A 19,529-nucleotide genomic window follows, 5' to 3' on the forward strand; every position below is an offset into this window, starting at 1 on the left:
TTAAATTCAGATGAAAAACATGCGCAGTTTTTCTATGGAATTTCATTCATGACACGGGAGCATGACAAAAAAACTAATGAAAAAACTCTGCTAACAAAACTGCACGAAAATACCTCTAGAAAAAATTCTTAAAAAATATTGTTAAAGTCCAGAAAAGGCAGAAAGAATATATCAAGAAAAAATAGCCGACACGTCCAAAAAGTGTTAAAAGCCCCTAAACTTAACAGGCCATTTGAAAATTATGCATGGTCTGTTTTTCCTGCCAACTATTTCTTCAGGGATTCCTCTCGGGTAAATAAACCACTCAATAGTCCACACTTCCCATTTATTTTGACAGCAGCTCGTAAGTACTTGTGACTACAGCATCTATGACCGGTTATCATAGCCATTTTTTCTTTCGAAATGCTTCCGGTATTTTTTTACAAGAGATTTTTGACGGGCAAATCTGACGTCCTTTTTTGGAATTTTTTTGCAAGTTTTTTGACGATTTTTTAGACATGGACTTCGTGACAATAAACAATTCTCAGTAATTTCTTGAAATTGCAGTAAAATTCGGATTAATTAGTCAAATTTAATTTACTCATTTACAAGGGGAAGTATTAAATTATTAAAATAAAACAAACTAATCAAAAAAATCTTTAAAAACCCACCGACGATCGATAACTTTCTACTATTTTCCAAATCCTCATAGCAAGGCACACCACCACTAGCACAGAAAACATACCCCAAGCTTCACCGTTTCAACCAGAACTCCTTGATCATATCACTAGCTTTCTCAGCAATCATGATTGTCGGTGCATTAGTATTTCCACGGACAATAATCGGCATGATGGATGCGTCAACGACTCTGAGCCCAGCAACTCCATAAACCCTAAGCTGAGGATCAACAACAGCAAATCGATCATGAGCAGGGCCCATCTTGCAGGTGCCAACGGGATGAAAAATCGTCGAAGTGTACTCCATGACGACACACTGCCAATAAGTAGCAGTGCCAAAAGACACATGTGCACATGCAGGGAGTGGATCCTTCCTGAGCTTGTACCCATTCTCGATGAAGGCCTTTGTATCGAACAAAGCCATCGCCATCTGAATGGCAGCGATCATCCGGTTCAGATCAGGATACGCACTAAAGGTATTGGCGTAGATCAAAGGATCTCCAAAGATGGGATCAGTGTCATTGAGCTTAACCACTCCACGACTGTTAGGATTCAGGAGAATGGGTCTGAGCATCAGGCCGTCGTAATAAGCAATCGGTGCTATTGCCATTTCCGCATAAAATGCAGGATCCGTGTAGAAGTCTTCAACATTCACCACGTCGTAGATATACTGGATATCCGGTAGCTGAATGGACTCTTCGTACGGAGTCCGGACGAAGATGGAAGTGGCGACGGGACCAGTTGTTGAAAGAGGCCCCCTGTGGCTGTCCTTGTATTCGTAGAGATCCTGAATCATCTGAGGATACTGCGCGGAATGGCTTGTCTTGTTGTCGAGCTGAATGACAAGCCCGTCAATTGTCGTGTGATCCTGTAGATTGTACCCCACGGCTGAATCGTAAATCAGAGGAATCCCCAGACGATCTAGATCCTCTTTGGGACCAATTCCCGATAGCATCAGGACTTTTGGGGAATTGAGAGCTCCTGCGGAAAGAATCACTTCTTTTCTTGCTATCGCCACTCTCACAACGTCTGATCTCGTACTGAGGTACTCCACCCCCAATGCTAGTTTCGTTTCCGGATCGATTATGATTCTGATAACGTGGGCCTGCGTTATTACTGTAAGGTTTTTACGCTTGTGTCTTATGGGCCTGATGAAGGCCCCGTTTGTACTTTGGCGGACACCGTGGCGTGTTGTAGTTTGAACTGCCATCGTACCGAGTTGATGGGCTGCATTCACGTCAATTCGCTTGTATCCCAATTCTTCAAATGCATCTAACCCAATTTCTGCGTTCTCATCTTTGTATTCAAAACGTTCGACGTTCAGGTAACCTGTTGTACCGTGGTAGTGGGGATTATCCTTGACTATCTGTAATTTGTCAGCCATCAGTCAGTAATCAGATTAAGATCAATGGATAATCGTTTACCTCTACGTCCTTGTTCCTCTCCGATTTGATGAAGTACGGCAACACCTGCTCGTAATCCCAACCGTTGTTACCCAGTCTCGCCCACTCGTCGTAATCATCTCGATTACCTCGGATGTAGATCATGTAGTTTATACTACTTGAACCGCCCATCACCTGGAACAAATTACAGGCGATTCGGGCAATTAATTGCTAATATTTCTGCCCATTTTTGGGAATTTCGGATAAAGCAATCGTTATAGTTCTTTTATAAAACATTGAAAAAATTTCGTTGATTATCGAAGAGTGCGAAAAGAACTTATGATTTGAGAAAATATTTATTATTATATCCTAAAATATAGTATTTATTATTTATTTTAATTGAAAGAATTAATACGTAATTAATATAATTATAACTCAGTGAGTAATTGGGATGACTAGAACTTATTGAAGTAATGAAAAAAATAATGAAAAAAAAAATTTCAAATTCCTAGGGCTGGTTGGGGCAATCGTTATTGTCATATTTGGATAGTTTGTGATAATTTGAGAATATAATTGTTAATTTTACTGTACAGCTCAGGGGTTTATAGACAGGCATTAATTTATTTACTGTCGACAATGTAGTTTACCTTGCCTCTGGCCCATCGACAGCCACCTTCTCTTCGGGATCGGCAAGCTTTCTTGTCCGGTTGAGTTCGGTATCCCCAATCAATGTTGCTGCCCTGCATCATCGGTGCAAATGACGGCACATCCGCCGCTTCTGGTTCCTCTATTCCAGCTTCTAGCAATAGAACCTGTTCATTCCCAACAACAAATTTTTACCAATTTCATTCGTATCTAAAAAATAATCCTAATTATTATTTATGTCTATCCTGATTCTTCTGCAACAATCGTCTCATCATTTTAAACTTCAAACCAAATTCATTCTATTCATTCAACTTTTTTTTATTTGAAGGTCTCAATAAACTCTTTATAGTGCCGCTTGAATTTTTCAGTTCCATTGACTTGATCAAGAGTTATCGATAATAAATAATAAGAAAATTGAATATTCCATAATAATGCTCACAATAAAAAAGAGGAAATAAGAATTACAAAGAAAATCTAATATTGTTGCTGTTGTAAACAATAAACTACTTTGATTCAACAATTTCCATAAACCATAAACCATAAACATTTTTTTAATAAAAATTTAGGTTTCAGTGCAATTTTTACGCGGCGTAATTTGCATTGGCATCTAAAAATATTTGTTGTTGTTATTATTATATAGTAATATAGTAATAACAACAAATATTTGTTATTATTATTATTAGGGAACCATTTACGAATTTTTGTTTGAATTTCTTATATTTTCTGCTCCAAGGGGAGACATTATCACTCCCATATCCTAGATAAATTCTGTAAAATTTGCTTTCGCTGTCCCACAAAAATTGGAACCCCATTCGTAACCATAAAATTGTTTTTATAACGAGGGCGTAAATTCTTTATGGAGCCTGTTTTTATGGATAAACCGTTCACTCGCATTTGCAAACCCTTCAGCAACGCATGACAATTTCACCGAGAGAGAGAGAGAGACTTTTCTATCGTTGTACACTGATTTTAACCGTCGGCCTTCGATAATCAAATATTTATCAAATTATAGTGTTAGTATTTGTTTGTTTTTCCCAAAGGATTTATTACGATTTGGGGAATGTGAATTATTATCTCAAACGATTGTGTAGCGTACCGACAATTCAGGATTTTTACTAGAAATTGGAACAACAATTATATAACACCGAGTAAAAATTACGTGGTAAATTGCCGAGCGTCATATAATTATTGCGGGGATTTCCGGTGAAACTTCCTGCATCTCCAATTACAATCACAAAACGTCAGGGCAAATTTAATCAAAAATTTCTCTCCGTACAAGACAACCAGTTCTTCACCTCAAGAGAATTTTCTATAATTGGAAAATCCCTTACTTTCCACCGGTGAACCTCGGACAGACGATTTGCGACAACGCATCCAGCAGATCCACCTCCGATCACAATAAAATCGTAATGATCATCCAGGAATTCCGCAGTATCCGGTACCTTAACGGAAGTTGCTTTTGCACCGGAATTTCCAGGTGAATCTACGATGATTCTCCGACCGAATTCTTCACCCGGAACTTCTAGAACGTGATCACCCTCAGGTTCATCCTCAATCCTAACGATCTCAACATCATCGTCAACAATTCTGTTGAACTCCTCCACGAATGACGAAGAATCCGTCACATTATTCGCGTAAAAATTATTAAAAAACGTATCAGACGCATTTCCGTCGATGGAATTATCATTGCGCTCCGGAGTTGTCAGTTTTTTCGATTCCCAACTGATGGCTAGAGCTTCAGCTGCTTCGTAGGGTCTTCCGATGTCTTCAAGACTATTGAATAAAGAGGACTTTTCGGGACGATTGTCTGATGAGTACCCGAATAGATGCACCACCAGCGCCAGGAACATCATCGCCGGTGGTTGACACGTCGTGATCGTAGGACGTGTTGCGCACAGATCACTGATGTCCGCTGGTACCCACATCTTCACGATTTTCTGGATAAAAAAATTGTGACTTCACAGAATTGTTGTTCTCACCTACAAGCTAATCATTTAAACAATTGAAATGTTGAAACATTTACAGCCATGATAAATGGAGTTAAACGTATTGCTGTGGGAAAAAATATATTACTGCTAATTATCTGTTTATTTGAGAGACGTACTTAATCATCGTTAATAATTTATTACCGTATTTCTCCAGTCTAGTTTCTGTCAAGCCAATTAGCTTTCAATTCCAATAATTATCGCGGTCACAGTGATTATTAATTATGAATTCCCTCCATAATCCGTAAAATTCAAAAAATCTTGAATTTCAAATACAAATATTCGATATTAATAATCATCGGAGGGATTCATCCAAGGTCATATCCAGCATAATTATCCTCAAAAGCGTAATCATCCCCGAAAGCATAATGATGATGATTAAAACCTAATCAGGATCATCTAAATACTTCTGTTGGAGAAATACGAAATTCGAACCGTAAATATTTCTCTCATATGAATGAATATCTAGTAAAAATATATTTTCTCCTCGGTGAAGAATTTATTAAATATCGATTAATTGACAAAAACAAAAAAAAATGGATTTTAAGAAAAAATGCCAATGAACCCGGGTAAAACCCCACTTTCTTTAACTATTCCATAAAAATTGATAGGAATCTGCAAAATTCAAGTGAATATTGGCCGATTGTTATTATTATTATCCGTAATAATAATAATAATCATAATAACCATAATGATAATCAAGAATTAATTCAACTAAAATCGGCGTTTTCGATTTTTCACGAATTCAAACTTTTATGGCATTTACTTCAGGCTTCCGTTATATTATTAATATCCCATCTTTAAATTACCCTCTTTGATTCGGAAATGACGATAAATTCGGGAAATCTACCGGTGGGAATATTTGGGGAAAATTTGGGATTTCCTTAAATTTTCGCTGAGATACGCAATTTTCTATTTTTTTCTCCCCATTGGATTACGTAGCACTCGACAGAATAATATTACTCAACTGTAGATATAATTGAAATTTTTTCCAACAGTATATGCCGTTGTTTAGCGGGCAAAATTGTCACGATTGTTTATTGAGGCGTAACAGAAAAAGCACCCGCTTGATATTTCCGCTTTGATTATCAGAGGAATATCTTACAAGCAACACGTGAATTTCTACAATTGTATACTTTCCTCATTGATATTCACTTTCATCAGCGATTTTTTTATTTCACGAGAGCACGAACATATTAATTATTCCATGATTATTTACGTACTTGGTGGATTCAGGAGGAGTAGATCGAACTATCACTTATGGTGATGAACTTTTACGACTGGTTTCACTCTTCATACTATGTGAGGCGTTGAGTTAAATCAGCAAAAGTACTCGCAAAATCGTTCTTGGGCTCGAACTGTCAATCAGCATGTCATCAATACCAATTGTTTTATCTTATCTCATGTGTGACACTCGCATTGCATTATCACGAGAGCCTCAACTCAATCCCCGATGTCCGTCGACATTCGGTGCTCAAACGCAACTGCTCCTTTTCGCACTTCCCTCCAAAGAAAATAACAACGCCTGTTACTCTGCTTGTCCTGTCTCGAAAATCTGATTCACTACCTTTTGCCCACTGCCAATGGAAAGGAAGGCTTCTATTTTATATCTCCCAATTTTCAATTAATGTTAAGTTCATACTTCCGCATATTTCCCGATGACAATTCGCGTTAACATCAATATAATCGACTCCGCCAAACTCCAATCATTTAAGATCAGATCAATAAGATCAATCCTGTCTTATCGATTAATGTTTCGGGTTTTATCACATTGTTGCGGAATTCTCCTGTCTTTTGAATATTCAACTTGACGGAGTTATCGCCGATATTTTCTCATTTTTCCATTTTTTCGCAAATTTCTGGGAAATAGTTGATAAAAATAATCTGAACGAAATATATAAAGGGATATACCCTTTTTATGGCTTAATATTATTCTGGAAAGAATTTGGCTTAATATTATACTGGAAGAATTTTTCTGTTCTCGGTAACAGATATAATTGCATATTTGTTACTAAAAGCGTGAAAGCAAAAACTATTTTTTACATGGACAATTCATTGGATACAAGAAAATAGAAAATTATTTACTAAGTGGTTTTACTATTTTTTAATACAGACATAATATTTTCGAGTATCGACTAAATTCTCTTTGTCAAAAAATATATCTTGTAGATAAATTCATCAATTATCGAAACCGGCATTCTCAGGAAATAATTGTAACCAGAATAATTATCATCGACGAGAACTCGTGATATTATTTCCCAGACTCGTGAGTCCTGAAGTTCAGTGCCTGTTGGTCACGGTTTATTTATTTTTCGTGTACTTGTGGATTTACGATCTCCTTTTTTGTGCCGCCTTTTTCCCGGACTTCCAGCAATTAACTAGCACCAATCGTCCCTCCTTCTTAAACCCTGAAATCAGCAATTACAATCGCGCGAGATAAACCGCGATAACAATTCAATTATTCGTAGAAACAATTTTAACAATGAGCAGAGGTAGACAAAAATAATGCATTCGCCATTTTTTTGTCGAATAAACATAATAAACTTTTATTACATCACGAGCCTACAATTATCTTAGCAATAATAACGTTACAAATATGCGCAATTGCGACGGTAATTCAAACATTGATCAGCACATGAAACTCGAGGTATTTTTTATACGCTTTTTTCTCAATTTTCCCTGTCACTACATAAATATACTTCAAATAAATTTTGTACAAATCCTTCTAAGAGTTAAATTCACCCCATCAATCTAAAAAGACACGCAGTAATTCATTCACTTCTTGCAAAAATTTCAAAAATTTCTGGCTTAATTTTCTGTGCTGAATCGCTAAAACTTTCATCCTCTTCAACTTTTACTGGCAATTTAGAAATTTTTGCTGTTGAATATCGAATATATAAATTTCACTCATGAGAATTACTGTGAAATTCAAGACGAAATTCGCAATTTCAAAAAATCGTAACAGTAAATCGTAACAATATAGCCAACGACAAAATCGGATAAACCGAATGAAACCTTTGACACTTGCCCTCACAACTCATTCCTGGTGATCCACTCCCTCTTAATCAAGTCCGCGCCCTTCTCAGCAATCATCAGAGTCGGTGAATTAGTATTGCCACTGGTAATCTTCGGCATAACGGAGGCATCAACAATCCTGAGACCTAGTACGCCCTGAACCTTGAGTTTGGGATCGACGACAGCAGCAGGATCCCCTGGGGGTCCCATCCTGGCAGTGCCCACAGGATGATAAAGAGTCCCACTGGTGTGCCTCATATTGCACTCCCAGTACTCCATAGACTGAGGCTCTATCCCCTTGCACCCATTTATCTCCAGGTGCCTCAACTTGATCCCAAGTTTTTTGAAAGCTTCAGTCTCTTCCAAACCCTTGAGAAAGCCAACAGCCCTGAGCAGCTCGACCCTGTCCTCGTCATTCTCCAAATAATTAGCCCAAATCCTAACTGGATCCTTGGGAGAAGTGCTCCGCAGTTTAATTTCCCCACGACTCCTGGGATTCAGGACAGTGGGAGCCATCATGACAGTATCACTGATTGCAGCCAGCCTCACAAGCTCCACCTGAAGATCCTGATCGAACCCCATGGCCTGCGCCACCACTTGCATCTTCAAAGTGTCCCCCTTGGGCAAATGGGCATGATGGAATTGGATATTCGGATAACGAGACGTCGGGTCTTCCAGATTGACAAATCCCAGAAGATCAGTTCCCCCTGTATGAGTGAATTCCCCTTTAGTATGCATCAGGTACTCATAAGTCGAGTCCATAAAGTCCAGAGCGGTTTTCATAACAGAAGATTCATTGCTAAACTCCAGCTGTGTCCCCATCCATATCAAATGGTCCTGGAGATTCTTCCCCACTGGTAGATCAGCAACGCAGGGAATTCCAAACTCCTCCAGATGTTCCTTGGGCCCAATTCCTGAGAGCATTAACACTTGCGGAGTTGCTACGCTCCCGGCAGAGATAATGACTTCCTTAGACGCCTTCAGATCTACCGATTTATCACCCGGAAAAGTAGCTCGAATGCCGACTGCTTTATTACCCTCCATCAGTATCCGATCCGCTCGAGTGGATGTCGCCACGAAGAGATTTTTTCGATCTTTCACTGGGGACAGATAAGCCTTGGCAGCATTCACTCGTCGACCTTTGTCGATGGACCCCTGGACCCTTGCGAACCCGATGTATTCATCACCGTTGATGTAATCCAGGATGGGAATTCCCTTCTCTCGAACAGCTTCCAGGATTATGTTTTGAAAATCCGACGTTGAGTAGTTGTAGTCGCGAATATTTATTTGACCGTTACTTCCCACGAATTTGTCACTGAATTTCGATATGAACTCTGGAGGATAGTTCTCGGACTTCTTGAAGTACGGGAGAACATCCTGGAAACTCCAGCCGTCGTTTCCCAATTTTTCCCAAGTGTCGAAATCCCGGTCGTTGCCGTGAACGTGAATCATCGCGTTCAGCACTGAACTGCCACCCAGGACTTTTCCCTTGGCCCATTTGCAAGCGGCTCCTTGGCAGATGCCATCTTGGTGCTCTAAATCGTAGGAGTAGTCCTCTGGGCTTCCCTGGAGGAGCAGCACGAGTCCTGGCACGTCACTCAGGGCTGAAGGGTAGTCCCCAGCCTCGATGAGGAGAACTCGCCAATTTTCGTTCTCCGAAAGTCGACTGGCAAGTGCACAGCCTGCTGTTCCTCCTCCCACGATTATAAAGTCGAAGGAATCGGGATTCTCCAGGATTTCCGGGACTCTCGACCGCGGGTAGTCCTCCGGGTTGCCCAGGGCGCATTGAGATACCAAAAGTGTCTGGATTAATTGGTGGAAAATCAGGGGAGAGCCTTGGACTGCTGATCCGCAGCTCTGGGATAAACAGGATTCCATTTACCTAAAAAATTTCGATTTATGACAGGATTGATAAAAACTGGAATCCGGAAAAATCACATGACAATTATATAATACGCCATTCTCTCCTCAGAAAATCGTGACATCTTTATCAATTAGTATTATATATAATGCGAATATTATATATAATGCAAATATTATATATAATGCAATACCAAAACATCAGTCAATATTACATTATGATAAAAATCATAACATAAAAATTGATGACCGATCATTGTCACATGACAATAGCCAGTATAGTAGAAATTCCGACGAAAAAAAAATGCCGTAAAAATCACATGACGAAATTGAACATTTGACGTCATCCCCGTTTTTTTTATATTTTTATTTTTTTAATTATTTCTGATTTTCTATTTTCTGTATTTTTTTTATATATTTTTATTTTTAATTCAGGAAATTTCGTCACGTGTCATTTCGTCAACTTTTTCACCGGATTTTTTATTCTTCGTTGAATTTCCGGAATTTCTCCCCTTAAACTGCAACATTTACTTGCCGGAGTCCAAAGCGGAAATTCATTCAAACCCGAAATTCGATTGTCTAATGAAAAATATTTTCAATGATTCGTTAAATCGTCTAATGAATAAATTGCAATGCACAAATACAGTGGAATATATAATTAATTAAGATTAATAAAATAAAAATTTCAGGGAGCATTCATTGCAGTTGAGTTTTATACGAATCCCTCACTGTCACAAATTCCGAGTGCCTTCAAAACGATCAATCATTCCACAGTATTGATAATATTAATCATTACCTCAAATTCTTTTCCTTAAAATGTCAAAAATAATTTTCTACCACTGTAATATAATTCCGCAAGCCCAATATTCACGACTATTCTATCGTATCTCGGAAGCAGTACAAAATTAGTTTACATTGTATGCATTTTCCTGCATTGTTCGTAATTAATATTGAAAACGGTGTCATGAGTCGTAATCAGCAAGTGATAATACTGACCTGACAAGGTGTAGTAGTCGCCAGGAAAAATTAAGTGCGGACAAACTGTCAGCCTCTACGATCCATCGATGAAACACTTATGATTCCAGAATTGAGTTGAAATTTTCCCCAAGGTGTGCCTCCCCCTTCCCTCCGCTCAAAAAATATATCAGATAACGTGAGACCCCCAACTCTTGGTGTCACTTCCATTTATTTTTCGTTATATCTTCATTTCCTCCAGGGGTCACAATCCACGACCTTGTGGGAGCCTCTTGGATTCTGTGGCTATGAAAAATTAATATCCTTGATATCCATTTTTCATTACTCGTCTGACAGCCACGGATCACCCGTATGAATTTCCACGTCTCAGTTTTACCGATTACATCTCTGAATATCTACTCCAGGAAAAGGGTAATAGGTCGTTCTGCGTGACAATGAAATTTATTTATATCGGCAGTGCTATTTACGTAAGTCATGACAGAGAGTATTTTAACATTCTCAAAAAATATCTCTGAAGTACAATGGGATAAATGTAACAAGTCTTTATTCACATTTTAATTTCCTACGGTACACTCAAAAAAAAATCCTCATTCAGAAATTTTTTCTACTTGATTCAAGCAGAGTAGTCTGATTTCTTGGATTATTTATCATATTTTTTCTCTAGTTTTTTTATACTGAAAAATCAGATGTTTAATCTCTGAATTTTCAAGCTAGTCTAATGAAAGCGAATTCAATATTCATTAATGATAATAATGTAATGTTGAATTAAATTAAATCCTATAGTATTGAGAAATCAGTCGCAATCGTCAGTGAAAATTAAATAAATTCCTACAAGTGCAGTGAAATTTTTTTGGGTGTCACTAAATTTTTCTACATGCCGATCCACGTGTTCCCAATCATGTCCGCTGCCTTTTCGGCGATCATGACGATGGAAGCGGTGGGATTCGCGTTTGGTACCTCAGGGTATATCGAGGCATCAGCTACTCTGATATTTGGAATTCCATGGACGCGGAGTTCCGGATCCACTACAGCTGTTGGATCCCTCGAGGGACCCATCTTGCAAGTTCCTGCTTGATGATTCTCTGGACCTGTTTGCGTCCTAATCATGCATTCCCAATAGGCATCAGTTCCAAAGTGATACCTGAAAACGAATGAGTTAAACCGAAAGTCCTTCTAACTATTAACTAATTTGTGAATTATTAATCCTGAAATTGAATAGAATTCCGTTGAATTGGCAACATTAAATCGACGAGATTTTTTTGACGCTCGCCAAATGAAGAATATTCTTCTATCAACGACTAATCATACCAAAATATTGAAGAAGACTTTGTAAATACCTGGAACAAGCAGTGAAATTGGTTTCCTCAAATCTCAAGTCCCATTTTTTCATGGTCTTGGTATCAATCATTTCCTCGACCTTCCTGATGCCCTCCAGTAGGACCTTGAGGTCCTGCTCGTCCTCAAAATAATTTGGATAGAGCAGTGGTCTATCGAGGGGATCCTTAGACCTGAGTTTGAGAACACCTCGTGTCTTAACAATGGCAGTTGTGGGTCTGGCGACTAATTCTCTTCTCCCTGGGCAGGAGCCAACAGTTCCCCCAGGACACTCGTCCTTCACCCCCAACATCGGGCACTTGGAGCTGAATCCATCGAAGAATACCTGAATATCAGGCACCCCTGGCGTTGTGAAAGAGCTCTCGAGGAAAGCTGTCACCTGTGTAAGTCCAGTGCTGGTGAGAGGTCCTGTCCGATTGTGCAAGAACTTCTCCACAGCATCTACAGTTATTGTCTCATAATAAGTGTCATTGATACTCATTTTGATGCCATAGGACACGTGATTGTGAAGATTGTGGCCCACAGGCAGATCCTCCCATACAGGAATTCCCAGCTCTTCGAGATCCTTCTTAGGACCAATTCCAGAGTTCAAAAGAATCTGGGGAGATCCAATAGCTCCAGCTGTTAGGATTATCTCCTTATCAGCGCGAATTATCTTCCTGGTACCTTTTCTGTCGATGAGTTCGACTCCTCGAGCCTCGCCATCCCAATTCTCCTTGACGATTCTAGTAACCTGTGAATTACATAAAACGTAGAATTACGTCAATACATAAAATTTAACAACAATGGGATAGATTAATTAGCTGGTTTCGCTGAATTTTCCGGAAAATTACACTGAATTCAAATGGAGAAAAAAGATTATATGAAATATCAATGATTTGAATTCTTTTAAGGAATTGATAAAATCATTACGATTCCTGTGGCTAATACAATTAACGTAATTAATGCAGTAGATGCTGTTAATAATTATGAGTTTAATTAAGGAATTAATGAAAAATAACCTGGGCATGAGTGAGAATCTTCAAATTTGGTCGATGGGCAATGGGTCTGAGGTAGAGTCTAGAGGTGGTTCCACGGATTCCATCCTCAATGATCATGGGAGCGATCATGAAACCAGTGCTGTCTTCTCCAGCTAGTCGAGAGGTCTTGTACCCGAGCTCTGCAGCTGCCTTGAGGACTTCCTCGGTGAATTCAGGCCTGTGATCGTAATACTTGATTTTCAGGGGTCCATTTTCCCCTGTTATCCGTTTTTCTGAGCCAGATGTCATTCCTGGTACCTCGACATCCTCAGCCCGCTCGAAGTAGTGCTCGATTTCGTCGTAGGACCAGCCTTTGTTGCCCGCCCTGGCCCACCTGTTGAAGACTTCAGGGTGTCCTCTCACGTACATCATACCGTACATTCCACCTGAACCAGATACCATTTTACCTCGTGGCCAGGTACAGACGCCACCTGTTTCCAAGCAGGCGGTGGGGTGGGGGCGTGTTGGCTCGGTTTTGTAACTCCAGTCGAGGGAAGTGTTGACTGCGTTGAATGCAAAACCTGGGAAGGCTGTCATCGAGGGCTCTGGTGGTCCTGCCTCTATCAGCAGAACCTTCCAGAAGGGTACGTGGTCCGCTAGCCGTCGGGCTATCACTGGACCTGCCACTCCTGCACCCACGATTATGAAATCGAAACTGAAAGGGTCAAGGATGAACTTGAAATCATACTGAGGATAACATCATTTTTCAGTTATTTTAAAAAAATCATCAACTCGCAGAATCAGGAATTCGACAGAAAAATATTTATCACTAGAAAGTCGTTAGTTAATGATTACATAAAAAATAAATAAATTAATTCGCGATGGGGGGTTTTCTTGAATGAGGATTTAAAAATAGCTTGTTCCAATTTATGTTGAATATTTAATATGATTCCCCTTTTTGGGAAATTTAATATTAAATTCCCCGAAATTCCCATTTTCAATAATTTTTGTTGTTGCGTTGAAATTAGAATTTCCGAGTTTACTTAATTTATCAATTAGTAAATGTAGATAAATTCTACATAAATTTTTTTGGTAGTGCAATCCGAGGAATTGAAGTGTGAATGACTTCTGTTACGAAGTGACGAAGTAATATAAATGGAATTTCAGTGTTTAGAACGTGAAATTAAAAAATTCCAGTCATTAACTTAATTGATCAATTATACTCACGCCTCGTATTCCTCGATTTCATCGGTCTCAAACCTCCTGCAGGGATCTGCGACATCACACCTGGCCATCATAGTAGTTTGCAACAACATCATAAATCCTGAAAGACTGGAGCATGACTCGTGCATAAATGGAGTGTCTTCAAACGAACACTCTCCCTTGCTATAGTACTCGTCGCAGGCATGAGTACTGTTCATCTCAGGAACCTGTAACCCAAAAACTAAAAATAAATCCCCGCCCTACGAAGAGAAAAATTTCTTAACATAAGAAAACAATTCGTATTCAATTTAATTCTTCATTGAATAACCCAAAAAGTTCCAGGAGCGTGCAATAATTTTCCAGTTTTTTCCAAAACTTTATGAATTCCTGAAAAGTCGATACAAAACGCAGGAAAACTATCGCCCAATAATGACGCGTCGTGAATTATTGAAAAATTAAAAAAATAAAAAATGATAAAGTGATAAAATGATAAAAAACCCAAAGACGCAATAATTTTGTCTAGAAAGTGTCAGCACACCCTAAATACAACTCCAGAACTTATTATCAATCCTAAAAAATCTTATTCGCATTACATATTGAGTAAACCCGAGTAATTGCATGTCCATTGATATTCAAAGGCGACCTGTTGACAAAATAGTGACCCACAACTTTTAAATATCGAAAACCCTGTTATCCTGGCAGATTAGTTCCCCTTGGCACACATGATAAGTCGCCCGCATTATTCAAAACCCTAAACCTACTCCAGTTCTCCCGTCATTAAGATGCATCACCTAAAACCGTATCAAGAAAAAAAAAAAAACTAGAAGAGAAATTATTACCCAAGGCGGTGGAAGTGCCATAGCCCCAGAGAAAACCAGAAGTACCGGAGTAATCCACTGTGCCATCCTTTTGGCTGAATTAATACCTGCGGACAAGAATATTCCAGATATAAGAACCAATGGAATGTCGATTGCCACCTCCTGGCCAGTGAAATCCCATTCAATTGCGCCACATAATGAGTGAGACAGTATGTGTGCTCGAGGGTTGTACCCAGAGCTCTTTCGTTACTGAAAAAAGCCTCGGACTCGAGCGGATGCTGCGACCACTCGTATCTTCCACTCAAAATTTATCTCGCATCCGCATCATTTACTCCCCACCACCCAATGATATCAGGACTTGTGATAAACTTGTGATCAACTCAAATTCCAACTCAATTCCAACTCAATTCTAACTCAATTTCATTTACACATTTCACGTTGTTCGAATCTCTCCATTCCAAACAATCCACTTTCATGCCAATTACCTAGATTTTCACTGATTACTTCCACGCGTTCTCACCTCCAGTACTAATTCCTCTGATCACTCATCACTCCTATATACTGTCTCGATGAGGAAACTCGTGGATGGTCTATCGGGCAATAATGAATGAGATAATAATTCTAATGTGGTTTCCGGTGATGCCGGGGCAACAATTTGTTCTCCGAAGGAAAACGTAAACGACGGATATGAATTCAATTAGCAATCAGTCATGCTGATTTTGTTTTTGTCGAAAAATATGAGTATTTACACTTGTCGGTGGCAGAGATAACAGATAAGGAAAGAGTGATCGAGTAAATATTATTGTTTTATTTAAAAAAGTACACAAAACAGTAATAAAAAAGGACAAGTCGTGAGAATGATTCGAGGGATGCAGAGAAAGTTTCTTGATGTTAGAAAAAAATTTATTGAAGAACTAGTGTTTAATTCTTCAGGAAAAGGTAAATCTTATTGAAGGATAAATTTTCGAAAATGTGGAAACCAGTTTTTTAAATCTAGAATCTCCATACTCGTGAATTCTGAAATATTTTTTTAATATCAAACAAAATTTCCTGGAATTCTAAATTTCTAATTTTATGAAATTAAAAAAAGTCGTTTTCTTGAGACCTGAATCTCCATTTCTTGAATGTAAAATCTTTCCATAAGATATACATATATAATACCAGGAAAAAATTCCTCCAATCAGCAATAAATTACTAAAAATAAGTTTTCAAAAATCTTGGGAAATTCATCCTAACATCAACAAATTTATCTGTGCTATTAACAAACTTGTTTAACGAGAGATAAATACTCAATCCACAATTGTCCTCAATGGAAGAAGAATCCCATAAAATCAACTAATTCCATTAAATTCCACTGAACAATTACGGACAGTTAAACCGGCTTGCCGCGGTCATCGTGATCATTAGAATCAACAATTTTCCAGTCTCGGGTATTTTTATTCCAAAGAGATGACTATTAGTAATTCAACTCTTGCCAATCCTCTTTGATCATATCGGCGGCTCTCTCGGCGATCATAATGGTCGGAGCATTGGTATTTCCATTGACGATAGTCGGCATGATGGAGGCATCGACGACTCTGAGACCAGTGATACCATGGACCCTCAACCTGGCATCAACAACAGCCATTGGATCACCAGCAGGTGCCATTTTGCACGTACCAACGGGATGATAAATCGTCATCGTGTAAGACCTCGCCTGACACCTCCAGAAGTCATCAGACAGGAATTCAAATTTTGAACACTCCGGTATGACATTGGGATTCATCCTGGCATTTAACCGCTTCATGGCCTCAGTCTGGCTCATCGAGTGGACGAATTTCGCCCCCTCGATGATCACGTCTAGGTCTCGGGGGTCGTCCAGATAATTCGGCACGATTGTTGGCTTGTCGTAGGGGCTGGATGTCTTCAGCTTGATGTAGCCTCTGCTGCGAGGTCTCAGCAGCAGGGGAAGGGCTGAGTACGCCTCTTTGTAGAGTATTGGCTCGTACACTTCTGAATATATTTTTGACTGGAGACCGGTGGCACGCATTGCGTATACACCACCATCTGTATTGTCAGCTGCCGATGCCAGGAATAACTGGATGTCCGGGTAGTCTTCCGAGGCGTTTGCGTATCTGCGGGAATCCCACGAGGGAAATTTTTATTTTCAAGAATATGTACTTGTAAATCGATTTTTAATTGGCCCAGTTAATTGGAAAAAATTATTTTAAATAGAGACTTCGATACGTTTTTAATATATTCTAGTTTACGAACTAGAAACAACGACTTAATTTAATTTAATTAATTACAATTAATTAATTAAATTATATACGAATAAATTCTCAATAATTGTAGAAAAGGTCCAGTCTTTATCCTTCACGTGGAATTCGTCGCTTTCCTGTAGATCCTCTCTGAATTTTTACTTCAAGTATTCTGAAGAAATTTAAAAAAAACTCACTTGCTGTTAACGAAGGCCATGACCTCGCACACAGGAACGATGTGAAGAGGTCCGCTCCTTTGGACCAAGAATTCCTTGAAGGAATACAGAGTGACAAGTTTGGGGAGGACACAGGAGAATCCGTAGGGACTGCCATCCTGACTGGGAGGATCAATGAGAAAAGTCATGCCCCCGATGGCAATGTGATCTTGCAAGTTCCTCCCAACGCCCGGCAAGTCGTGAATCACCTGGATCCCAACCTCCTCGAGGTGGTCCCTGGGTCCAACCCCTGATACCATCAGGAGCTGGGGGGACTGGATAGAGCCAGCGGACAGAATCACCTCTAGATTCGCGTAAATCGTGTATCTTCGTCCTCTTCCTCGTCTGAATTTCACGCCATACGCAGTCTTGGTTGTCTCACCTATGAGAATCTCCTCGACCATCGCGTGGGTCAGGATGTGGAGGTTTTTCCTCCGGGAAGCTGGTCGGAGGAATGCCTTCGCTGTACTACAGCGAAGACCCTCTCGAAGGGTTCCGTAAGACTGACTGAATCCTGATTGTCGAGGGCCATTTATGTCCAGTTTTTCGTAACCCATCTCTTCTCCTGCTTCGAGAAAATATTGAGAAACTGGAGAGTGATATCTGAAATGAAGACCTAATCAAATTTTTATGCATATGCAAGACAATTCATTGTTAAATTTCCACTTGACGTTTATTTGCTCATCGGTTTCTGCATTTTTTATTGTATTAGTCTATTTTTTTATCATACCAACATTTTTTAAAAGGAATTTTAAAGGAATTTTTGTTCTGGGATTCGTGAATAAAAAAAACAAGATGAATTTAGTGCAAATTCTCTCACGCGGAAAATTCTTTGGAGCATTTCCTGAGTCATACGAATTTCAATCGGAATTTTTCGGAAATATAAAATCAGAAATACATTTTCCCCGGAAAAACCCGTTCTCATTTGACGTCATGCGGAACTAGACTTGGAAATTCATAATTAAGCCATAATGAATGCTGTAAACTTTATCACCGAGTTAGTCATTAACTTTGTTATGAAAAATTCAGTTTTCAATGTCAAAATTCCTGGGAATTTCATTAAAAGTCTAACATGGTAATAAATTCCGGGGATAACTGACATCTTCATGGCCAGTTGATTAGTTATTTTCAATGATGATACAAAAATAATTAAAAATCCGAATTTTCGGTTGCAAATCCGAATTGTTTACTATTCGATTTCCATTTCCCCGATTTATACACAAAATTTCTAACTTTCACTTGCAAAATTCCTCAATAATCCGGTGTAATTCTAGCATTACAAAAATTCCCGTAAAACTTCCGAAGAATTTACTAGAATCTCATAAAAAAAATAAAAAAATTAAAAAGCATTCTCCAATAAATAATTTCTACATAAAAAATCGATATGAATTTCCCGAGTATTTTTCACCCTGAAATTTCCGTAATTACCTGAAGTGCTCAACGGTAAGGGGTCCATGGTGTCCATGATACTCTGAGCCCTTGAGTTCGTCAACACGAATATCCTCTGATTTCTTGAAATACGGAAGAACAGTCTCATAGTCCCACCCAGGATTTCCAGCATCCCTCCACCGATCGTAATCCCTCCGATTGCCCCTGACATAGAGCATGGCATTGAGAACACTGCTACCACCAAGAACCTTCCCCCTGGGCCAATTACCCCGACCCTGATTCATCCCCCTGCAGTAATTATCCGAAGCCTCAGTCTTGAATTGCCAATCAAGAGCAGTATGTTGAAAAGTGGGAAAGAAAAATGGCACATCAGAGAGAATAGTCTCATCTCCCCCAGCTTCCAGTAAGAGTACCGTCCAATTATTATTCTCAGACAGGCGATTAGCTAGGACACAACCAGCAGAACCCCCACCGATTATCACGAAATCGTATCGACTCTGGATGTGATCACCACGTACAACACGAATTCGATTATCACGATCGACGATGTCCCTTCTGAGGAGGATTATGAAGAAACGGAGGAGGAGGATGAAACATAGTTCCTGCTGGTACAACAATGCAACTCTTACCGAGGAAAACAAGCACATCAGGGTCATCCCACGATTTTTCGATTTATTTATTCTACTCGGGATTTCAACGTGGAATCATCGTGAACTCCGATTTCAGACTGATCTCTGCGCCAGTACGATGCACCAGAATGTGACGATGTGAATCGTCAGCATTATTTTCAACCTTGCAATTGTTATGTATTCGTTATTTGGGAATTGCATGTTGATATATTTTTTTTTCATT

General features: G+C 39.2%; 5 protein-coding genes across 6 annotated transcripts in view; 1 reads left to right on the forward strand and 4 right to left on the reverse strand.

The window, feature by feature from the left end:
- The window catches only part of Flo2 (flotillin-2), an 84,518-nt gene that overhangs the window by 54,650 nt on the left and 10,339 nt on the right, over positions 1–19,529 (forward strand). The gene's annotated exons all lie outside the window — the stretch shown is intronic.
- On the reverse strand, positions 127–6,134 carry LOC105274042 (glucose dehydrogenase [FAD, quinone]-like). 2 transcript variants are annotated; one of them, XM_011316847.1, is made up of 5 exons: positions 5,892–6,134; positions 4,015–4,620; positions 2,686–2,850; positions 2,081–2,233; positions 127–2,022 (listed from the first exon to the last, which is right to left on the reverse strand). In XM_011316847.1, the coding sequence occupies exons 2-5, from the start codon at positions 4,606–4,608 to the stop codon at positions 733–735; spliced, it is 2,202 nt and encodes a 733-aa protein (XP_011315149.1). In that variant the 5' UTR covers positions 4,609–4,620; positions 5,892–6,134; the 3' UTR covers positions 127–732. The 2 variants fall into 2 exon arrangements, with proteins under 2 accessions (XP_011315149.1, XP_011315158.1); XM_011316856.1 differs by having other exon boundaries at positions 4,015–4,669.
- On the reverse strand, positions 6,844–10,610 carry LOC105274034 (glucose dehydrogenase [FAD, quinone]). Its single transcript, XM_011316835.1, has 2 exons — positions 10,540–10,610; positions 6,844–9,565 (listed from the first exon to the last, which is right to left on the reverse strand). The coding sequence occupies exon 2, from the start codon at positions 9,559–9,561 to the stop codon at positions 7,699–7,701; it is 1,863 nt and encodes a 620-aa protein (XP_011315137.1). The 5' UTR covers positions 9,562–9,565; positions 10,540–10,610; the 3' UTR covers positions 6,844–7,698.
- LOC105274028 (glucose dehydrogenase [FAD, quinone]) lies at positions 10,953–15,373 on the reverse strand. The gene is made up of 6 exons (XM_011316821.1): positions 15,319–15,373; positions 14,855–14,940; positions 14,040–14,242; positions 12,855–13,527; positions 11,856–12,586; positions 10,953–11,659 (listed from the first exon to the last, which is right to left on the reverse strand). Exons 2-6 carry the CDS (start codon positions 14,918–14,920, stop codon positions 11,389–11,391), a joined length of 1,944 nt encoding a protein of 647 aa, XP_011315123.1. The 5' UTR covers positions 14,921–14,940; positions 15,319–15,373; the 3' UTR covers positions 10,953–11,388.
- On the reverse strand, positions 15,929–19,385 carry LOC105274017 (glucose dehydrogenase [FAD, quinone]). The gene is made up of 3 exons (XM_011316809.1): positions 18,717–19,385; positions 17,271–17,891; positions 15,929–16,947 (listed from the first exon to the last, which is right to left on the reverse strand). Exons 1-3 carry the CDS (start codon positions 19,331–19,333, stop codon positions 16,290–16,292), a joined length of 1,896 nt encoding a protein of 631 aa, XP_011315111.1. The 5' UTR covers positions 19,334–19,385; the 3' UTR covers positions 15,929–16,289.

The sequence above is a fragment of the Fopius arisanus genome, unplaced genomic scaffold (genome assembly GCF_000806365.1).
Source record: "Fopius arisanus strain USDA-PBARC FA_bdor unplaced genomic scaffold, ASM80636v1 scaffold00001, whole genome shotgun sequence".
In the NCBI taxonomy this organism is placed as follows: Eukaryota; Metazoa; Arthropoda; class Insecta; order Hymenoptera; family Braconidae; genus Fopius; species Fopius arisanus.

Excerpts from the sequence above, each read along its gene's own strand:
- LOC105274042 (XM_011316847.1), bottom strand. The coding sequence starts at position 4,608 with ATGTGGGTACCAGCGGACATCAGTGATCTGTGCGCAACACGTCCTACG. Across the intron at positions 2,234-2,685 it reads GTCGATGGGCCAGAGGCAAG|GTGATGGGCGGTTCAAGTAG; the intron begins GTAAACTACATT and ends AATTTGTTCCAG. Across the intron at positions 2,023-2,080 it reads AGAGGAACAAGGACGTAGAG|ATAGTCAAGGATAATCCCCA; the intron begins GTAAACGATTAT and ends GACAAATTACAG.
- LOC105274034 (XM_011316835.1), bottom strand. The coding sequence starts at position 9,561 with ATGGAATCCTGTTTATCCCAGAGCTGCGGATCAGCAGTCCAAGGCTCT.
- LOC105274028 (XM_011316821.1), bottom strand. The coding sequence starts at position 14,920 with ATGGCACAGTGGATTACTCCGGTACTTCTGGTTTTCTCTGGGGCTATG. Across the intron at positions 13,528-14,039 it reads GAAATCGAGGAATACGAGGC|TTTCGATTTCATAATCGTGG; the intron begins GTGAGTATAATT and ends TGACCCTTTCAG. Across the intron at positions 11,660-11,855 it reads AATTTCACTGCTTGTTCCAG|GTATCACTTTGGAACTGATG; the intron begins GTATTTACAAAG and ends ATTCGTTTTCAG.
- LOC105274017 (XM_011316809.1), bottom strand. The coding sequence starts at position 19,333 with ATGACCCTGATGTGCTTGTTTTCCTCGGTAAGAGTTGCATTGTTGTAC. Across the intron at positions 17,892-18,716 it reads CTTACCGTTGAGCACTTCAG|ATATCACTCTCCAGTTTCTC; the intron begins GTAATTACGGAA and ends TCTTCATTTCAG. Across the intron at positions 16,948-17,270 it reads ATGGCCTTCGTTAACAGCAA|ATACGCAAACGCCTCGGAAG; the intron begins GTGAGTTTTTTT and ends GGATTCCCGCAG.